General features: G+C 45.6%; 1 protein-coding gene and 2 pseudogenes across 1 annotated transcript; 2 read left to right on the top strand and 1 right to left on the bottom strand.

The window, feature by feature from the left end:
* Positions 1–5,822: 5,822 nt before the first annotated feature.
* Positions 5,823–8,100, bottom strand: LOC136469754 (uncharacterized; annotated as a pseudogene).
* An 822-nt stretch (positions 8,101–8,922) lies between these two features.
* LOC136469753 (RNA-directed DNA methylation 4-like) lies at positions 8,923–10,182 on the top strand. The gene is made up of 6 exons (XM_066467825.1): positions 8,923–8,949; positions 9,171–9,316; positions 9,407–9,528; positions 9,712–9,790; positions 9,878–9,945; positions 10,037–10,182. The coding sequence occupies exons 1-6, from the start codon at positions 8,923–8,925 to the stop codon at positions 10,180–10,182; spliced, it is 588 nt and encodes a 195-aa protein (XP_066323922.1).
* Positions 10,183–10,356: 174 nt separating this feature from the next.
* Positions 10,357–13,534, top strand: LOC136473322 (uncharacterized; annotated as a pseudogene).
* The last annotated feature ends 6,975 nt before the right edge of the window (positions 13,535–20,509 follow it).

Here is a 20,509-nt window from a genome sequence, read left to right as displayed (position 1 = left end):
ACGTCGTGGTTGGGTCTTTCCGAATTGGAGGCGCTGCGCGCCCTTCCTCTCTTGTCGCTCCGGCGGCGTGGGGCCCACGTGCAACGCAAACGGGCGTGATGCTGCACGGCACGGCAGGGGCCTGCGGAGGGGCATGGTGGGGGCTTGCAGAGGGATTGTGCCTGAGATGGCAGTGTAGTGGCGGGACGGGGGTGTGGAGGAAATAGGCCGCAGATGGGGACGCGCGCACGTATGCTAGCGTTGTTCTGTACGCGGGTGCTGTTTTTTGGAGGTGTGTCCGGACGCGTCCAGACACCGGACGTCCGAGTGCTAGGAGTACCGTTTTTCTATGAGTCTTGTTCTTTTCTTATTGAGCACCCAAACTTATCTTAATTTATCTGGCATCTTCTGAATTTTCTGTTCCCAAGCTGATACTACCGTGAGTTTGGACACGTTGTACTATGAAATATTATGTGGGGCCACTGGTAAAAGACTAACATGCCCTTGGCTATTACACAGGCAAGGAGAGGAGGGGACCAGGTGTTCCCATACAGACTCATAAGGTATGTGTAGTAATAGTATCGATGTGCAAGCGGGTATGTTGTAAGCGGTATGCCAGGAAATATGTCTCAAACAAGGCATGAGCTCAATCACATGCAACCAATAGCATGCATATATTAGGATGAGCTCAATCACGTGTAATTAATAGCATGCATATATCAGGAATTAAAGCACTAGCGTTTCTAATAGCGATGTCTAAACAGGATTCGAAGGAGAGGTGAAGCCATGACACCTGTAACATAGCAAGTCGTCGTACAAGTCTCGCACATACTCTCTGTCACTATGGTCCTCAGAGAACTTCTTTAGGGTTTTCGCCAGGTCGAACGGTACAATAGCATTCGAGATACTACGAAGAAACTACAAAGAATCAAAGAATGACAAGTCCATAAGAGTCAAGTGCACTCAAACATATCAACATCGTGTAGAGAGCGTTTTTAGGATTTTTTTTGGTACAAGTTTCATATTTTCCTAATTTAAAATGAATTAGTTATAACTTTTAAATATAAAATAGGAATTAACAATTTTGCAAAAAAAATGATGGTGAAGACCCGTTTGGGTTTTGGTAATTGAGTCACAACATTAGTGGGGCGGATATAAGCCTAGGGCCACTATGGCCACGGCCCTAGGCGTTGGCCCATTTGAAAGGTCCTTGTTGGTTTTGGTAATTGAGTGACAACTTAGGTGGACTAATTGTGTTTATGTGAGATACACAGGTGATTAGTCCACAGGTACATGTGTGTGAGCAACATATGCCATAAAGGTGAAAATGGCTTGGAAATGTTGCAAAGCTCACACATGTGATGATGAAGGAGCTTAAATGCATATGAGACATGACATTGAGTCATGTGATCAAGGTGGAGAAGATCAAGACAAGACTTGGCTTGATGGACCGGTTGCAAGCGTGAAGGGCAAGTCGAAGGCTTTGGAGTGATGGACCGCGTGGCGGTGAAGCTTGAGCAAGACTTGGCGCCGATGGACGATGGCAATGGTGAAGAGCAAGTAGAGTCAAGATCGATGAACCAATATGATCATGTGATGATATGAAGTGGATCATATCATTGTTGATCGTGTTGGTGCATGTGTTGCATCGACATTGGAGAAAATGGAATGGAATGCGCAAGGCAAAGGTATAACCTAGGGCATTTCATTTCACCGGTCATAGGTGTGTAGAGAAGTTTATGACCGGGTTTAGGATAGATGGCCGTACTATCAAGAGGAGCAAACTTGTTTGCATATCGGTCATCTAGTGCCACTCGAGTGATCTAACTTTGCATTGTCGCTAGGATCGAGTGGCGTGGCAAGTTGAGTGGCTAACATCCTTTGGGAAATGATTGTGAAAAGCTAACACACATACACATGGTGGTGTACACTTGGTGGTGTTGGCACATTTACAAAGAAGGTGTTGTTTGCAGGGTTGAGATGGGTTTGGGTCCCTCTCTCCCTCCCGCCTCGCAAGCTCGGCGGGATTCGGCGCTTTCGGGAAAATGAAATGCCTATTTTCTATTGCGCCGGATGCAAATTCTTGTGGATAGCACATTGGAGCAAGGGTGAAGAAGTTAGAAGTGAAAACGAGTTGGTCGCGAAGACGCTGGCGTCGGTCAACTGACCGGACGCTGGGTCTGAAAGCACCGGACGCTGGCTGGCAGCGTCCGGTCAGGCTGACGTACGATGACACAGAAGCTGGAGTGTGACCGGACGCTGGCTGCGTTCGATCAAGTGTGACCGGACGCGTCCGGTCGAGGTCGGTACCTTACTGGAAACGACCGAACGCTGAGGGTCCAGCGTCCGGTCAGTTGAAGCTGCTACGTCCGGTCAGGTCAAGTGACTATTGGAATCGGGACACGTGGTCGTCTGCGAGCGACCGGACGCTGAGGTCCAGTGTCCGGTCAACATGACCGGAGCGTCCGGTCGGCCCGACCGTTGCCCAGTGAAGGGGTAACGGCTAGTTTAGCCCTTGGGGCTATAAATAGAAGTGGCCTTCGGCCATGGCTGGTGCTGAGCACCTCAAGGGACTTAGTGTCCATGCTTGTGAGTGCTTGGGAGCCCTCCATCACACATATACTTGATAGTGATCATTCGATTATGTGAGTAAGCGATTCTAGTGCGATTGCATCGTGAGGTTGCATCGAGTGGCACTAGGTGATCGAGTTGCAAGCCGGTGGTGCTTGTTACTCTTGGAGGTTGCCACCTCCTAGACGGCTTGGTGGTAGTCTCCGTCGAAGCGCGCAAGAAGCTTGTGCGGCGCTCCGGAGAAGTGCTTGTGAGGGGCATTGTGCTCGCCCCGCGGGAGCCGCGAAGAGCAACTCTAGTAAAGCGTGTCATTGAGCTACCCTCACTCAAGGGGTAGGTTCTTGCGGTGCCCGACGTGCGGGCTTAGCGGGTGATGCTAATTAGTCGCCGAACCACCAAGTGAGCGGTCGACACAACAGGGACTAGCGTGTTGGCAAACACATGAACCTCGGGAGAAAAATCATCGTGTCAACCTTGTTCTTCCCGTTGGTTTGCATCCCCATTACACAAGCTTGCTATTACTTTTATACATATTAAGCTTGTGTAGTTGCTCTTGTAATTAGATAGCTTGTGTAGCTTGCTAATTACCTTCTTGCTTGTGTAGCATAGAAGTAGCTCCCTTGTGTGGCTAATTTGGTTTTAGTAACCTTGTTAGTCACATTGCTTAGTTTGTGTAGCTAAGTATTTGCGCTCTCTAATTAGGCATTGGTTGCCTTGTTATTGAGCATTGCTAGTGAGCATCGTTAGCTTTGTGCTTTTGCTTACTAGCATGTGTAGGAGCTCTCTTGTTGCTTAAAATACTAGTGGCATAGGTTTGTGTAACCTTGCTCTTAGAATTGTTTAGGAGAGCTCTAGCTAGCCCGGCACCTTTGTTGCATAATTGTTATATTTGCAAGGTGCTAGTGAACATATATAGTGGGGTATAGTCTTGGCTAGACCGATAGTTTTAATTCCGCATCTGTATCGGTTAGCCAACGCGATTAAGTTTTAGAAAAGACTATTCACCCCCCCCCCCCTCTAGTCGCCATCTCGACCCTTCACCATTTTCTCTACACTGTAGCACACTGTTCCAAAGAGGCCCAATTAATCTACCAAAATAAGTCCATGGAGTGGCCCTAGGCGTTGGGCCAGTCCAGCTCCGCCACTGATAATATGTTTCATGTGAGATGAAAGGTTAGGCTTAGTCCACAAGCAAGTGTTGAGCTACATGAGGCCATAGTAGCGGAGGATGGCAATGGTCATGAGTGTGCAGATGCTCGACAAGCTCAAGAGTGATAAGCAATTGATGCTTGACTTGGAGAAGATGAAAGACATAGTGAAGGCAAAGGTATAACATAGTGTGGGAGGTATGACCCCAGATACTCACGGCAAGGGACATGGGCTGCGTCTCCAGGGACGGCCCAGCCCGCAAGATGATGCCTTGTGGGGCACGATGCTGCTCGGCAAGACTTACGGGACTCCGAAAGCATGTCCTAAAGATACAATGTGATCTATTAGATATGTTAGGATCCCGTGATCTTTGTAATCTGTTATTGCTTGCCGGTTATTTTCTAGATCTAACCGACTTGTAACCCTACCCCCCGACTATAGAAGGCGGGTAGGGGACCCCCTCAAAACACAACATCATCATACGATAGCCAATACAGAACAACAAACCACAGGAGTAGGGCATTACGTCGTGCCGGCGGCCCGAACCTGTCTAACTCTTGTGTCTCTGTTGCCATCTTGTTCTTAGTCAAGCGCACCTCTACTGAACAATCTACCATCGTGGGTAGCCCCCTCGATGGACTGCCGAGCATCTTTTGTCGATAGTTGGCGCGTCAGGTAGGGGTGTGCGTGCTGTTCCATGGTGAACCAGATGGTACGTTTTCCTAGCTCTTCTTTCTCCCTATGCCCGGTCAGATCTTCATGATCGGATCGATCTCATGGGTCATCAACGCCAATGGTGACGGGGAGATCATCGAGCCAGCACAGATCGTTTCCACGCCGACCATGCCGGTCGATCCAATCACGGAAGCACCGGGAAGATCACCTTCGTTGGTTGTTCGTCGAGCGCTCCCTCGCTACCAGAGGAAGCGGATCGACAATGACTGTTGGCGGTCCTTCTTGCATACTTTTAACCGCCAACTTCTATATAAAAACCACACCAAACTTAGTGGATAGGGCTTATAACTAATCAATTCCACGAGTTTTGGTGTTTCACTTGTTTTGTAGGGAGAAATATGAAAACATACCAAGTTGGGCCAAAAGAGAAGTGAAATATAAAGAAAAACTCATTCTTCATTTTTGGTTCAAGCAAAGCAAAGGAAAGAATACAAAGAAGCCTAAGAAATGACCAAAACCAGTGCAGCTCACCATAGCACCAAGGCCCAGGCCCAGGCCCGGCTAGAGAGCAACCAGACGAAGGAGGAGGCGGGCAGGGCCACCCTAGGCGTGGGCGCGCTAGGGGCGCGGGCGCGCCTCCCCCTGCCGCCTCGGCCCATTCTGCGCTGGTCGGTGCATTGAATGGAGAGGCTGGCGGGGCGGGGGTGCGTCGGGGAATATTCCCCTGCAACCGCCCTGGCCTACCCTATATAAGAGGGGGAGGGGTGCGCTCACTCCACACACCGCACAAGGAGCAAGAGCTCAGTTCACTTGAGCTAGAGCACCACTCCAAAGGGGCTTAGGCCCTAGTGGCTTATGCCCTAGCTAGCTAGTAGAGTTAGGAGTGGAGAGATGTGAGGGGAAGCTGCTAACAGTGTTGCATCCCAATTCCCAAATAAGGTTATTGGTTGGGAATTAAGACTCTGGGAATATTCCCTTGCCACAAGCACATGGAAAGCTAGATATACAGATTTAGCTAGTAAAAGGATACATGCTAAATTAAATCTTGCATGCTCTACATTACCAAACCTGGAGGCCTGGGTACACTCTATGATGCACGGATACATGGATACAGATACCGGTACGCGATACTCCGATACTCCGATACGTCGTTTTTTCCAAAATACAGATACGGGGATACGGCAATATATATAAAAAAATAAAAAATAAATCCACCGAAATTAGAAATTAGCGCACAGACCATAAATATTACATAACATAATATTGTTCAGGGCATAACGTTCATGCCATCAAGCCATTATTCAAACTTAGGTTAAACATACACACATAACTACATGATGAAATGATAAAACAATAATTGATAAAGTGATGATGCATGGATGGCAGCTGGCCATGACAAATTGGCAATCATCAAGAAGTCTTTCAGTCACTTGATCCAACATCTTCAGTCAGACCAGTGCCCCAAGATCTTCAAGAACTCTTTCAAGGTCTGGCTCATCAAGTGACAGATCAGCATGCTCAAGGAAATTAGCACCGCCCTAAAAATCAGCTTCAAACGTATCAGCTCCAATATCCCACATTGTTGATGGACCATGGTTGTATTCCTCATTTTTTCTAGAAAGAAGACACAAGTTCTGGTGTGTGAAAACTAGATCCTCAGCACGTGCAGGATTGAGCCTACAAAGTCAATTGCAAGTTTGCAATTAGGAATCGAACTACATGTGTCAAACAATTGAGATTTAAAAAAACAGCAATAAAAGGTCAAACTAGAACCTGTTTCTCAAGGAACTATGAATCAGCCCATAGGTACTCCAATTTCTCTCAGCACAAGAAGATGATGTTGGCTGGCCAAGTAATCTAAATGCCAACTTCTTCAGTTATGGAGCAGAATGCCCATGAATTCCCCACCATTGCTTTGGATCCATATATGTTCTATCCTCAAGTGAATCAAATGAATTGAATCCAGGTCCAAACAAAGAGAAATTAGCATATTGTTGCTTGACCCTTTTTAAGTCCTCACCAGAAAAATTCCTCCTTCCTCCTGAAACAAGCATTTCTCATTTCTGAAATCTCCTCATCATTGTGGGGGGCTTGTCGGTTTGGAACCTCATTGATCCATTCCTCAGTATAGTACTTGGGATTTAGTGAGTGTGCCAAGCAGTGCAAGGGGGTATTGCTTTTTGTCCAACGGCTCACCAAGATGTCTTGCACAGCTGAGTAAAAGGTGGATTCTTCATGTGGCTCTTTCCCTTCATAACGATATATCACATTCTTCACCTTCTCTATCATTGTGTCCCACATTTCATATATCAAGTGGAGGCATGGCTTGTCAGTATCAGCTGCCCGCACCATAGAATAGATAGGATCAGTGAAACTAAGGAAATAGCGCACCTTATCCCACCACACATCATTCACAATCTTGTCCTTCACAAATTGGGCTGGACCAGGATTATCCTCCCTGTAGGCAGTCCACTTTTCACTCACTACCATCACTGAAAGAGCATCTTTTATAGCCACAAACCTCTTCATCATCACAACAACAGAGGCAAATCTTGTCTCGGCAATGGCAAGAAACTTAAGCTTGCTATACTCATTGAACATGGATAGCCTCATGGAGTGATTCATGATGAAATTCTTTATACTGCTATCATCTCCAATGATCTCACTGATCCATTGGAATTCATTATGAAGCTCATCCTCAATGTCCCTAGGAGCACATATGTTCTTCAAGCCAAGGTTCAGAGTATCCACGACACATGGGGTCTAGAAAATCTGAGGGTGCTTCTGCTCAACAATGATACCAATTGGCAGCATTATCAGTGATCACTTGCACAACATTTTGTGCCCCAACTTCATCAATTACAGCTAGCATCTTCTCTGAAATATATTCCTTAGTCTTGGATATTCCTTCAGTGATGAATGCTTTAAGAAACATTGGACCATCTTCCGTCACAACCAAGAAATTCAAGAGTGGGCGCCTTTGAGCATCTGACCATCCATCTGATACAATACTCACACCTTTAGAATTCCATGTTGCCTTGATGGGCTGCAGCAATCTCTCAACATTTGTCTTCTCTTGCACAAGAAGAGTTGTCCTCAGCTTGTTGTAGCTTGGAGGGACATATCCTCCAATTGGATGATTGGCAGCAAACATGAAAGCCCTCCTGAAATATGGGTTACGTGCAAGATTAAAAGGCAGGCCTGGCTGTGTAGAACATCCTAGCTATCAGTTCATCAAGCTGGCTACGGGCTTCTAGATTGAAGCTGCACTCAATAGCCGAAACACCCCTCCTCTTCCTCATCTTCTCATTGCCCTTAGTTGGAAGCGGAATATCTCTAGGAAGGTTCCTGCCGGCAGCGACATTTGCAGCAGAAATTTTAGCTTGCAGTTGTTCAAGAATATGTACAGTCACCACTCGACAAAATGTAACCCCAAAACCAGAAATCTTTAACAGATGTGCTTTAACTCTAGAGTAACTTCCTTGGAAACCCTTGTTACAAAGTCTACATCTCATCTTTGCGTCTCCCCCTTGACCCTTTCCAGTTTTCTCAAGAATCTGAACATACCTCCACAGGGGCTTCTTGTCATCATTGTCTGCAGGAATCACACGAGCAGAAGCCAAGACTCGATTTGCAATAGCAGGATTGTTGGCAACAGGAAATTCTTCACTTTCACCACTATGAGAGGATGTAGAAGCATTCGTACTAGTCGCCATTTGATCTGACACGAGGGGAAATAAACATACAGCAGATGAATCAGCACATGGGGAGATTGATTTGAGAAGGGAAGGACTAGACATGGAGGGAGCAGAGGAATGTCGGACTCACCACGGAAGGGGAAGGAGCAGGAGGAGGCACGGGCGGGTGGCCTGGCGGCGGTGACGGCAAGGGAGTGACGAGCGGCGCTGCTCCGGCCGGTGGGTGGCCGGGCGGCAGTGAGCAGCAGGCTGCCGTGCGTGAGGCACCTGTGGCTGCGCGAATGGCTTGGCGGCGGTGACGACAAGGGAGTGACGAGCGGCGCTGCTCCGGGCGGCGGGTGGGCGGGAGGCGGTGAGCAGTAGGCTGCCGTGCGTGAGGCAGCTGCGGCTGCGCGAATGGCCTGGTGGCGGTGACGGCAAGGGAGTGACGAGCGGCGCTGCTCCGGGCGGTGGGTGGCCGGGCGGTGGTGAGCAGCAGGCTGCCGTGCGTGAGGCAGCTGCGGCTGCGCGAATGGGGATGAGAGGGGGCGCAGCTGAACAGAGAGCTTTAATACGAAGCGATTGAGTGGTGTTAGGGTTTGAAGGTATCGCATAGGTGTCCCACAGATGTCCCATGAGTATCCGGTTTATTTTTATTATTTGGAAATTGCTAAATTGTCCGATACGTCCGGGATACGTATCCGGACGTATCCGCGGAGTATCCGTATCTGATACGGCATCCGACACTGGTACGCGAGTTTTGCGAAGTATCCGCGTATCGTAGGGTACACTTGTGTATTTTGATGGATGGCACTGGACACTATTTGTGTTAATGTTTTAAATAATGTGGTGGTCAGGTTCTTTAGAAGCGATGTATTTGATTGTTACAAGTGTGCAGGTTTGGTCCATCACAGAATATGGCTAGTTTTCAGGACTTGATATAGCATGTGCCTTGTAGTGTTAGATTGTGTATTAGGATTTCATGAGGGAAGTGCTATTCCCTAATTATCCGGAGACTAGAAAAGTGTGATAGTATTTTATTTTTAGTTCTTCTATAAATTCCATAGCATTCTTTTTCGTTCACTCTTATTCATGGTTTTGTTCATTGACCCTGTATAGGGTATGGGAAGAAATGCTCGCTTTGCACAAATATGGAAGAGTCGAAAAGGAGAAAAGAATGATGCTGATGACTCACTGAGAGAAATATGCCATCTTTATGATGCTGTCCAAGTAGATCCCGATGATGAGAAGCATCCAGCAGAACCACCGCAAGTCTTGATTTCTGACAATTTATCAGGTCATTTGGAATGTGGAGTTGTATTGTTGCGTGTTTCCTTACAAATATTCCCTGCAGGCCGGATTACCTCTTTCGAAGAGGGTGCTGTTCTATGCAACTTTCTTCCGCTTATACGGGAGTACTTGCCATCAACTGCAGAGGAAATTGAGGCGGATATAATTTCATTGGCACAATCAGAAGGTATTGAAGCTTCTTGCCTTGAGATGCTCTGAATGAAGGGTTCTTGGCGCTTTCTTTATTAACTGTAAATCTGTAATAGAAAGTGATTTCAAACTCTAGTATTAGTACTAGCGCCCAAGTAGTAACGGTGAGCAGTTTAGCTCCAGCATTAGTTTTGACGAGCCTAAATTTCCTGTTTAGCAGATTCTGAAGTTTATGATATCTATACTGTCAAGGAGGTGGATGATGCAATGGAGGCCACGTCAGCAGCTTCATATCCAAGGTGAATAACTAAATATGAATCACATGTGTTTTATTCAATTCAGCTCATGTAAGAGTGTCTTCTTAATGAGTGGTCTTGTTACATAAGGTTACAAGTGGATGATGGAGAAGATGAATGCTACGAAGACTGTCCGTATGACACAGATGATTCAAATGGTAATCATACCATCATTATTTTTCTCTAACTAATCAGTGAGATCTATAGCTACTTGGATTAGCTGAAGCTCTTTCAACATCGAATATGCAGCCGAAGACAATCCACTTTTCGATTATCCTGATGAATTTTCCGAGGACAAGGATGATGGTAGCAACGATGCGGATCCTTTTGGAGACGAAGAAGGTTCTGACACCGACTACGAGAAGGAGGAAGTAGAGGTGGAAGAGGATGAGTAATGAAGGGAAGTTGTGATGAAATGTGCAGTTGTAGATGCAGGAAAAGAAAGAGGGAAGAAAAAAGAAATTACCTTCTGATGTCATGTCAAGGCACCTGCTGGAAGTGTCTATCCCTTTGGTGATTGGAGTCTGGGGATGCTTTGATACCTATCCTTCTTGATGATAAGAATAACCTCCTTTTTGTTACTTGTGCAGTTGTGCTTCCTTTGCTCTAAAAGGACCTCCAGACTTGCTCTTCAGTTGTCTCTCTTTCACAGTTCTATATGCCATTGCTAGATAGCCTTCTAACCTTTATTTTCCTGCTACTTTACTTGTGGGGATTCATTCCTTTATTTTCCTGTTACTTTACTAAGGGGATTCATTCCTAGTTCATTGCGCATTGGTTATCCTGACAAATGGGAGCATTGCTAGCAGATCTCTCTTCTCTGGATAACCACACCAATCATGAGGGAATCGCCTCCAACTCAGGGGGGGCCATCTACATCTTCTGCGGTGTGTGCACTTTCTGAATTTTTCCTTTTGTTATCCTATATGCACTAAATTGCCATAACTTTGTTCGGCTTGCACGGATTTGTATTTACTATATATCATAGTCATTTTCCTGTCATGTTATGATGAACCAATCAACCATGACCCCCTTTTCTCAAGTATACTCGATTATTGCATCACGTAGACATTAGTACATGGACTATGTCTACTAGTTGTCCTTGGCACCGCTGTCCTATGAATACCAAATTTTGGAAGTATATTTTTAAAGGCTTTGTTGGTATGATTCTTATAATACCTCGCACCACTATATTAGTGATTTATTTGATGCTTGAAACATGTACATAATCAGGTAACAAGAACAGCATAACTAATTCTCATTGAATGATTTTGTATGTAAAGGTACAATATAGGCAAAAAATTTGTAACTGTACTTTATAGTCTCTTTGGCTACTTTATTTTTTTTCTTTAACTGTTGTTTGATTAATCCAGGTTGATGATAGTTACTCAGCCGACAGGGTTGAAGATTCACAACTATTCCTCTCCCTACCAGGTTTAAACCAAGCTGCATCTTGCTCAGACAGTTTCATTCCTCACCCAATGCCTCCCTGTACCTGGTTATGTGGGTTAGTTCTTTTAATTGCTTTGGGAAAATAATTCCCTCATGCCAATTGTGTAAGAGATGTCAACTCTTATGATAATTCCATTTTAACTGCTAGGTCATGTTTACCATCTTAATGCAGGTCTATCTGAGGAGGGTCAAGAATTAGGAACACTGCCACCTGCATCGGCCTCAGGCAGGCTTTCTGTTCAGACTTCTTCAGTAGAGCCTGCCAGCACCAATTCAACCCTTGGTCAGGCAGATTGTGGTGGAAGCCCCTCTCAAGAAAACACAGGACAAATGGTGCCTTCACATGTTTTTCAGAATGGAGCTTCACTGTTCCAAGGGTACAAGATTGCTCTGTCATCTTTATGTTTTTCTCCTATCATGCAAATCCTGCTAGAATGTGACACACAGTGTCTCTCACTGCAGCACCTTTGTTAGAATTTGATACACAGTGGGTCTATCTTTCCCATACTAAAAAGTAAAACTGTATGTTGAGTTGAAATTGTATGCCATTCTGATGCAATTATATTTTTTATCAAATTTGGTGGTAAATCGAACTCTAGTGGATATAATAGCGTCCCCTAAGATGTCCCTGATATCTTGTGCAGCCTTGTTGAGCGTGCTCGGAAAACGGTCCGTGGCCCAGCAGATGATATTGGCTGGCTCCAGCGGGATCAAAGCTTACCTACAACTGAGGATGGGACAGCCAGATTCTTGGAGATTTTGGACTCTGTAAGGTCATCAGAAGTACCAAAGTCGAACTCGATGCTGATGATATCTGAACATGCTTTTAGTGATAGCTTTAATATGAGCTTTATCTCATATAGACCATTTCATTTCTCTCCAGAAAAAAATGAGCACAAGCTACCTGATTCAGTGGTTTACTTGTTGGTTCCAGGTTAGTCAGCCACCTCTCCTATTATGAGCTATCAGTTTCCAACTTTTTATGATAACATTATATTTCTGGCTGTTTATAGGTCTGTTTAGTAACCATGGACCGCTTTACTTTGTCAAGACAAAGGCATATTTCTCCAAGATGGGTCTAGCTTGCCATATTGCCAAAATTCATAGTGAGGTACTACCATACATTAACCTGAACTTTGCTCTGAACACTTAATTTCACAAAGCAGTACATTAAAAGAAACACTTTGCAGTCTTCGGTGAGTAAAAATGCACGAGAGATAAAGGAATACATAGAAGAAATATACTTGGGATCAAGGAAACGTGTGCTACTTCTTGGTCACAGCAAGGGAGGTGTTGATGCGGCTGCAGCCCTCTCCCTCTACTGGCCACAACTCAAAGACAAGGTCGCAGGTTTAGCATTAGCCCAAAGTCCATACGGAGGAAGCCCGGTTGCTTCAGATATCCTACGGGAGGGGCAGCTTGGTGACTACGTCAGGCTGCGTAACGTAAGATCATGGAGATCTTGGTATCCAAGGTCCTTAAGGTATTTGCCTTGATCATTCCAGCCACTAATAACCAGCTTGCCTATTGAATGACAATGTTCTTGACTCTATTCGTTGCCTTGTCTTCAGGGTGATCTGCAGGCTCTAGAAGATCTGACTTACGAAAAGCGGAAAGAATTCCTGCAACAGTACCCGTTACCTCAGGATGTTCCAATCGTTTCGTTCCACACAGAGGCAAGCATTAATCCCAGTGTGCTCACAGCGCGCTCTCACGTTGCACACTTGGAGCCCCCGATCGCTGCGGACGGCAATTCCACTAGGATCCCAGTTGTAATGCCGCTTTCAGCCGCGATGGCAGCATGCTCGCAACTGCTGGTGGCAAGGTATGGCGAGAAGAGCGATGGTCTCGTGACGCGGAAGGATGACCATGCATGGATGGTGTATTCGTCGCTGAAACAAGAGCCCGAGGGTCAGGCGGACACGTTGCAGGTATGCGAAGCCCGGCCTGCTCACTCATATGTTTTCAGATGTTTTCAACTGCTTGTCGAGGTTGCACAGAAGAGAAGGCATGAGATGGCTATGAAAGACGAGTGACAGTAGCTTTTGGTGGTTTTTGGGTGTTGGCCGGAGATACTGAGATGAGATGTGTATCCTCCCTGTAATCGTAGACTGGTTGTTGCTGGCTGTATAGAGTTGTTCTGCTCAAAGTGCTTGGGGATATGTTTTTGTTTGGTTGACAGAAGCTTGTGAATAATGATCTCTTGCATATATCATGTGAAGTTCAGAGGTGGATGGAAAAGGCTCTACTGTAAATTGTTGGTTCCTGGCATGTGGCAGGGTGTTTCCTTGGATCAGATTTGTGGATCTTTTGAGCTTATTCTTTGAATAATATATAGGTCAGATTGTTATATATATATATATATATATATATATATATATATATATATATATATATATATATATATATATATATATATATATATATATATATATATATATATATATATATAGCATGCAAACACTTGTACAGGAACAGGACACATAAATTTGTTCAGAAAGTATCCAGATAGAGCGTGTATGGTGCTGCGCCTTTGTATGAGATCTGTGCTCAACTTGATTGATTTTGAGAGGGGATGAATCTGAATCCTGATGTTCGTCTTCTGTTTGTTATTAATGACTAGGTGATTGTTCGTGCATTGCAAAGCACCAAAAAAGTCACGAGGTGTTTGACAGTCAAACCAAAATCGTGATCGTGATAATTTAACTTTGCACTTGTGTTATACCATGACAATGATAAAATATCAATGGATGAACTAACACACAATTAGTTGATTAACCGAATGACAAAAAGTTACTTTTTTTTTGCGAATGATAAAAAGTTACTATCCTATCTATCTATATGAAAATGGAATAGCATCGACCATCGAGAGTGGATATAACGAACATTACGTGAGTCCCTGCTCAAGACACAAAAGGAGACACGTCAGGTCATCCGTGCTGACGGTGACGCGTGAGACGATATTGGTACCATTTAGGTAGGTAGATATATGCAAAACTTCAAAGCCATTAGCATTTTTAGGACCAACTCACTAGCTCAAGGTAGGCATTACCTCAAGTTATGGAATTATGATATTCTTTGTGTATGTACCCGTCAAGATACTATTCTTCTCCTTCACTTTCTTTTTATACGCTTCACCTCCCTCCCTCCCTCCACCTCCCCCTAGCCATCCTAATCTTTTCGTCTGGGAGCTCTGTGTGCATTGTGAACTAAACCTAAGCTTCTGTGTGTTAGTCTCCGGGTGACCACTAGAAGATTAGGTTTGGAGCACAGTAGCCTACCGATCTCTTAACACATCCTCTCTGGTGCCATCACCGGAAAAATCCGGTGGCCATATAAAGGCTCCATTTTTATCCAATTCAATCATCTTTAAAAATGGCTTAGCTTCCAATTGATATTAGGGCTTCCATGTGAACTACTTAGTGCTAGGTTTGATAAATGTGCATCACATCCACTCACTAGACTTAGCTAAGTCAAGCTACTCGTTCGTATTCTCTCTTATAGTACGACCAAAGGATAAAATAAAGACATATACTATTCTAAGTGTCTCCCAATGCCAAACAACACTTACAACTAGTTCCTCCTTAACTTTCACGATCATCCTTTGAAAACTAAAATAAATTCCTGGGGACATGAAAACCATATTTGCCCTATCAATTATCACCATTGTGACCTCACTAAGTAATGCCGCTACGAAATACATGTTAATCACAATGATTGTTTCATCATTAGTCGCTAAAACCGAATTAGGGGACTAGGTGCTTTCAGGAACGGTAATGCTATGATTAGAGCATCCGGACGCTGGGGGTCTCTTTTTTTCGAACGCTACGTGGTCTCACCGTGTCCACGTATTGTATCCACCACAGGTGAAAACATCTGATACCTCCCCATCAAGTGGCTACTCAGACTTATCTTCTCCCCTTCCATCTCGTCTCTCTCTCTCCTCCATGTCTCCTTAAAAATCACAAAGCGCCATCACTGCTTCCTTCCTCCACCCAAAGCCGACCAAGCCGCCTTCTCCCTCAGTTCGTGCAGTGCCTCCCTGGCCTATTCCCCAACCCCAGCTCCGAGCCGCCGACGGGATGCCTCGCCACTGCCCCTAGCCGATGGCCGCTGGGCGCACGTGCCAGTGCGCCTCAGGTCGTGCCACGAGCGTGACCGGTGCTGGTGATTCTCGCGCGCCGCCGACTCCCTGCCCCGACGGTCGGAATCGACCGGCCCATCCTCTCCCTCCCCTATGTTGCAAATGTAGGTTTCAAATGTTTTGGATGTTTAAGTGGTATGTTGCAATGTTTCATATGGATGTTGCAAAAGTAGATCGGGATGTTGCACATGTTGCAAGTGTTTGAGAGGTATGTTGGAAGACTTTGTTGAAAATGTTTCATTTGTTTTCAGTCCTATGTTGCAACAAGTGTTTTCATGTTGTAAGTTGCAAGTGTTTTATCTAGATGTTTTATATGTTTCACACATATGTTGCAAGTGTATGTTCTAAATATTTCATCTGTTTCAGACGTATGTTGCATTCAAGTGTTTCATGTTGCAAGTGTTTGATGTTGTTCGGAGAGTCACGAGGTGTGTGCGAGGCGACGAATGGGGGCTGGTGAAAGGTCCTTGTTTGGTTTTGGTAACTGAGTGACAACCTTAGGTGGACTAATTGTGTTTAAAGTGAGATACACACGTGATTAGTCCATATGTACATGTGTGTGAGCAACACATGCCATGGAGGTGAAAATGGCTCGAAGATGTTGCAAAGCTCACACATGTGATGAAGGAGCTCATTACATATAAGACATGACATTAAGTCATGTGGCTAAGGTGGAGATGATCAAGACAAGGCTTGGCTTGACGGACCGGTTTCAAGAGTGAAGGGCAAGTCGAGGATTTGGCACCGATAGACCGAGGCAACGGTGAAAAGCAAGTAAGGTCAAGATCGATGAACCAATAGGGTCACGTGATGATATAAAGTAGATCATATCATTTGTGATTGGTTGGTGCATGTGTGCATCAACATTGGAGGAGATAGAATGGAATGCGCAAGGTAAAGATATAACCTATAGGGCATTTTATTTCACCGGTCATAGGTGTGTAGAGAAGTTTATGATCAGGTTTACGATAGATGACCGTACTATCAGGAGGGGCAAACTTGTTTGCATATCGGTCATCTAGTGCCACTCAAGTGATCTAACTTTGCATCATTACTAGTATCGAGTGGCGTGGTGAATTGAATGACTAATTATCGGTGTTTTGTAAACCAGACTAGTAAATTTATACGATTTCCGTGCTTCTCTAGGAAGACGATGGTAGCATCTCAAAGACACGAGGATTTATACTGGTTCAGGCTGGAGCCCTATGTCTAGTCCCAGAGATGATCGAGTGCGTGTTCCTCTCTTGAATGCTCCGAAGTTCTTACAATGGGGGGGTGCAAAAATGGTGGAAGAGGTAGAAGAACCTAAGCTAGGCGGTGGGCTGCCCGAAGGGAAGCTCCAGGAGCCCTACTACTATGGAGAATGAATGAAATGGTACAAGATGTGAATCCTCTCGAGATGTGTGCCTTGGCTGCCCTTATATAGAGTTCAGGGCCAGGGCATATACAAAGCAATAGGTTCTCCTGACCGAGGGGTCGTGAGCCTGAGGGAGGGCCTATCTAACTTGGCTTGCAAGCTACGCCATCTTGTGGAGTATGTCCGGGCGTGACTGTCGTCATGGTCTTGGGGCCACATCACGGCATGGTGTGGCATGGTGCTACTGTGCCAGCCATGGTGACACTGTAGGCACGATGGTGGTTCGCTAGCCGTCCTATGTGATGTGGTCTCCCTCGTGGTCTTCGTCACCGTCTCCTAGTTTCCTAGGGCGTCATATAGGAGTTGGTGGCCGCCCCTAGGTCATTGATTGCCTTGTTGTCTTGAGGAGCAGGGGGCCATGATCCCTATCGTTAGGATCGTGGTTCTCGCCAGCCAGGATGGCCTCTGAGTCAAGACCCTCATCGTGGATCCCATCCCGTAGTGGGCAGGATCATACTCTTGTCTCGTTGGGCCGTATCTGGTCGATGGTCATCATACCTGATGTGACCGCTTTGGGCGGTATTATCTTGTCTGTGCGGCGTGGCATAGGAATGACGTCTAACTGGACTGAGGTGACTGTTGTCCACTTGGTCCTTGCGGGGTCAGTGTGGCATGCCTGTTCTTGTCAGAGTAGGCATGCTTGGTTGGGCTTGACCTCTCCCCGTTCCTTCCAAGGGTCATGATGGGGGAGAGGTCGTGCACCATTCTGGTGCCATGTCGCTAAGGCATGAAGGAGGGGTTGTGACTGACCCTGGCCTTGGCGTCCGGCCTAGTTGGCTAGGCTTAGCTGGGCCTCAGTCGTTTGGGCTTTCTGATGAGTACAGGCCCGATCTTCCGAGAGGTAGCCGGTAAGTTTGATTTGTGGAGATCTCGACGTTGGCGATCCGGCTTCAAATCAGACGCGATTCGAACCCTGCAACCGTTATACCACTGCTCCGTTGGTTATCAACCAAGCACAACTTGATTGACCTCGCCAAGAAGGCTTTTCCTGCAAGCGAATCGAAGAGCACAAGCAAGAAGGTAAAACACGCAATCTGATATTGCAAATATGAATGACGCGAATATCAATAGAGGGTTCTAGAACTCGGTTCCAAAGGACTAATTGACACAGTGGAGGAGATCAAGAACGGGGGCCCTGGATCACTGTAAAAGGATTTGTCACCACAGTTACAATGAACGATTCAGTTTCTCGATGGAAAACTAAACTCTAAACAAAACCCAATTGTGTAGCAGCGGCGGCGGCTGTGTTTATAGTCTAAGACTCGACCTAGGGTTGGGGACGACCAGGGGTTGGGCGCCCACAACTTGGGCTTAAGGCCCGACACGATACATGGCCAAGTTGGCCCAAATAGGTGACGCAGCACCTTGCCGTGGTCACACAGAATGATCCATGGACCTTCTGGAGCTGGGACCAGATCCAAAACGACGGCGTCGTCGTCCCCTTTCCAACGCATCCAAGAACGGCCCGTTTCGATGTCGTATGAGAAAGTTATGACCGAAACAGTGACGACGTGTCTGCTGAATCCGAGGGCGACGTGGCAGCTGAGTTGGGAATGAATTGCAACTTGGGGAAGACCATGGCGTCAGTGTGTCCAGCGTGGCGATGTCCTCATCATCCTCCCCTTCTTGAATTGGAGTCGTCCTCGACTCCATCTTGGCGATGTCCTCATCATCCCCTCCTTCTAGAATTGGAGTCGTCCTCGACTCCATCCCATCATCAGCGAACTCCTGCAAAAGGTTAGTGACAGCAGGCAATGCACCAGACATAAATGGTTGACAAAACATAGTATAACATGGTGCATCAGGATTATCACATAACTCAGCAGTAGCAGAAGTTGTAGCAAGAAAAGCACCTCCTTGTAACTTAATCCCATTACTTTTAGCAATGTCTGTTGGAGGTTTATTTTTAATCTCAGTAGCATGTTTAATAATATCCGTAGGAGACAAAGGCAGCAATGTAATTTTCTTGTCCTTATGTAGGATAGTATATGTATTAGTTCTACCATGGTGTGAAGCATCATTATCAAATTCCCATGGGCGACCTAACAAAATGGAACAAGCTTGCATAGGGACCACATCAAAATCAGCAGTATCATGATAAGAGCCTGTGAAAAAGCTAATGCGTGCTGATTTAGTTACCTTAGTCTTACCACTATTATTGAACCATTGAAGTTTATATGGATACGAATGTTGTCGTGTGGTCAAGCCAAGCTTGTCAACCAAATCTGAACTCACCAAGTTGTTGCAACTCCCGCTATCAATGATAGTGAGAACACGACAACCCTGCACAATGAGATACATGTAGAACAAATTGTGGCGTTGGATCTTCATCTCTTCTTCATGTCCCACACGTGTACTCAACACACGCTGCACAAGAAGACTAGGGTAGTCCGCGGCAACAGCCACGGAGTCAATGGTGATGGCCTCCTTGTCTTGATCGCCCTCGGTGGGATCTGCATCAATGTTAGCAGCAAGGGCTAAATCATCTTCAACATCACTAGCACTTACATATCCATCCTCGGTAGCAATGAAAGCGCGACGACTGGGGCACTCCTTCATGACATGTCCCATGCCTTTGCATCGGTGGCAAATGATTTTAGAGCTGGACGAGGAGGAGCTAGTAGAAGCACCCGGAGTGGCATCTTTCTTCAGCTATGGAAACTGCACATTAGACAATTTACTTACCCCAGAAGAAAATGGAGGTGTAGATGGCTGTGGTGCAACAGGAAGCTTGGGCGTCTCCGGCTCGGAACGCTGCTGAAAATTCCTCCCATTGTTAGACCTGAAAGGCTGGTGTTGTTTGCGTCCCTGTACTTCTCGTTCTGCCTTAATAGCAAGATGATACAATTGGGAAAAATTGCGCCATTCTTTGTAATCAAGTATGTTCTGTATATCATGGTTTAAACCACCAAAAAATCTAGCACTAGCATCATTATCATCTTCATTTATACTACAACGTGCTAAACCAATAAGCAATTCTTGATAGTATGCTTCTACTCCTTTATCACCTTGTTTTAAAGTTTGTAGTTTCAAACGAAAATCACGTTGGTAATAAGGAGGAACAAAACGAGATTTCATACGTTGCTTTAAAACATTCCAAGTTTGAGGCACAGCAGCAGCATTATTGGCATTGCAAAGATCACTCCACCAGAACAAAGCAAAATTAGTAAACTCACTAGTAGCAAGTCTAACTCTATGCTCAGCAGGAACATTATGAGAATCAAATTTTTGTTGAACAGCAAGCTCCCAATCTAAATATGCCTCTGGATCAACATTACCAGCAAAAGGAGGTAGACTAAATTTAATTTTAGCAAAAGGATCATTATTACCATGATTATTACCTTCCATACCACGACGATTGAAGTTGAGACGGCGACGGGCACCACCGTCAGCATACGCATCTTCATCACCAAAAGCATCTGCATCTTCATCATCAGCACGATAAGGTGGAGGGCGTTGCTCAAGCTGTTCAATGCGGGTGACCAGATTGTTCACGTTGCGTGTCAGCTCGGTCATAAGATTGCGTTGTTCAGTCATGAACGTTGTAAGCTCGCCCTTGGACACGCACTCATTGAAGTCCGTCGGAGTTCCTGCCATGGTTAGAAGATAGAAAAAGACAACACCAAAGTATTATCCCTATCAACTAAAAGGAAACAAGTGGTGGTGGTGGTGATGGTGGTGAAAGTGGAATGCAAAATCACAAGCGGCT

This window comes from Miscanthus floridulus, chromosome 8 (assembly GCF_019320115.1).
Source record: "Miscanthus floridulus cultivar M001 chromosome 8, ASM1932011v1, whole genome shotgun sequence".
NCBI lineage: Eukaryota > Viridiplantae > Streptophyta > Magnoliopsida > Poales > Poaceae > Miscanthus > Miscanthus floridulus.
This window is presented reverse-complemented; position numbering and strand designations above follow the sequence as displayed.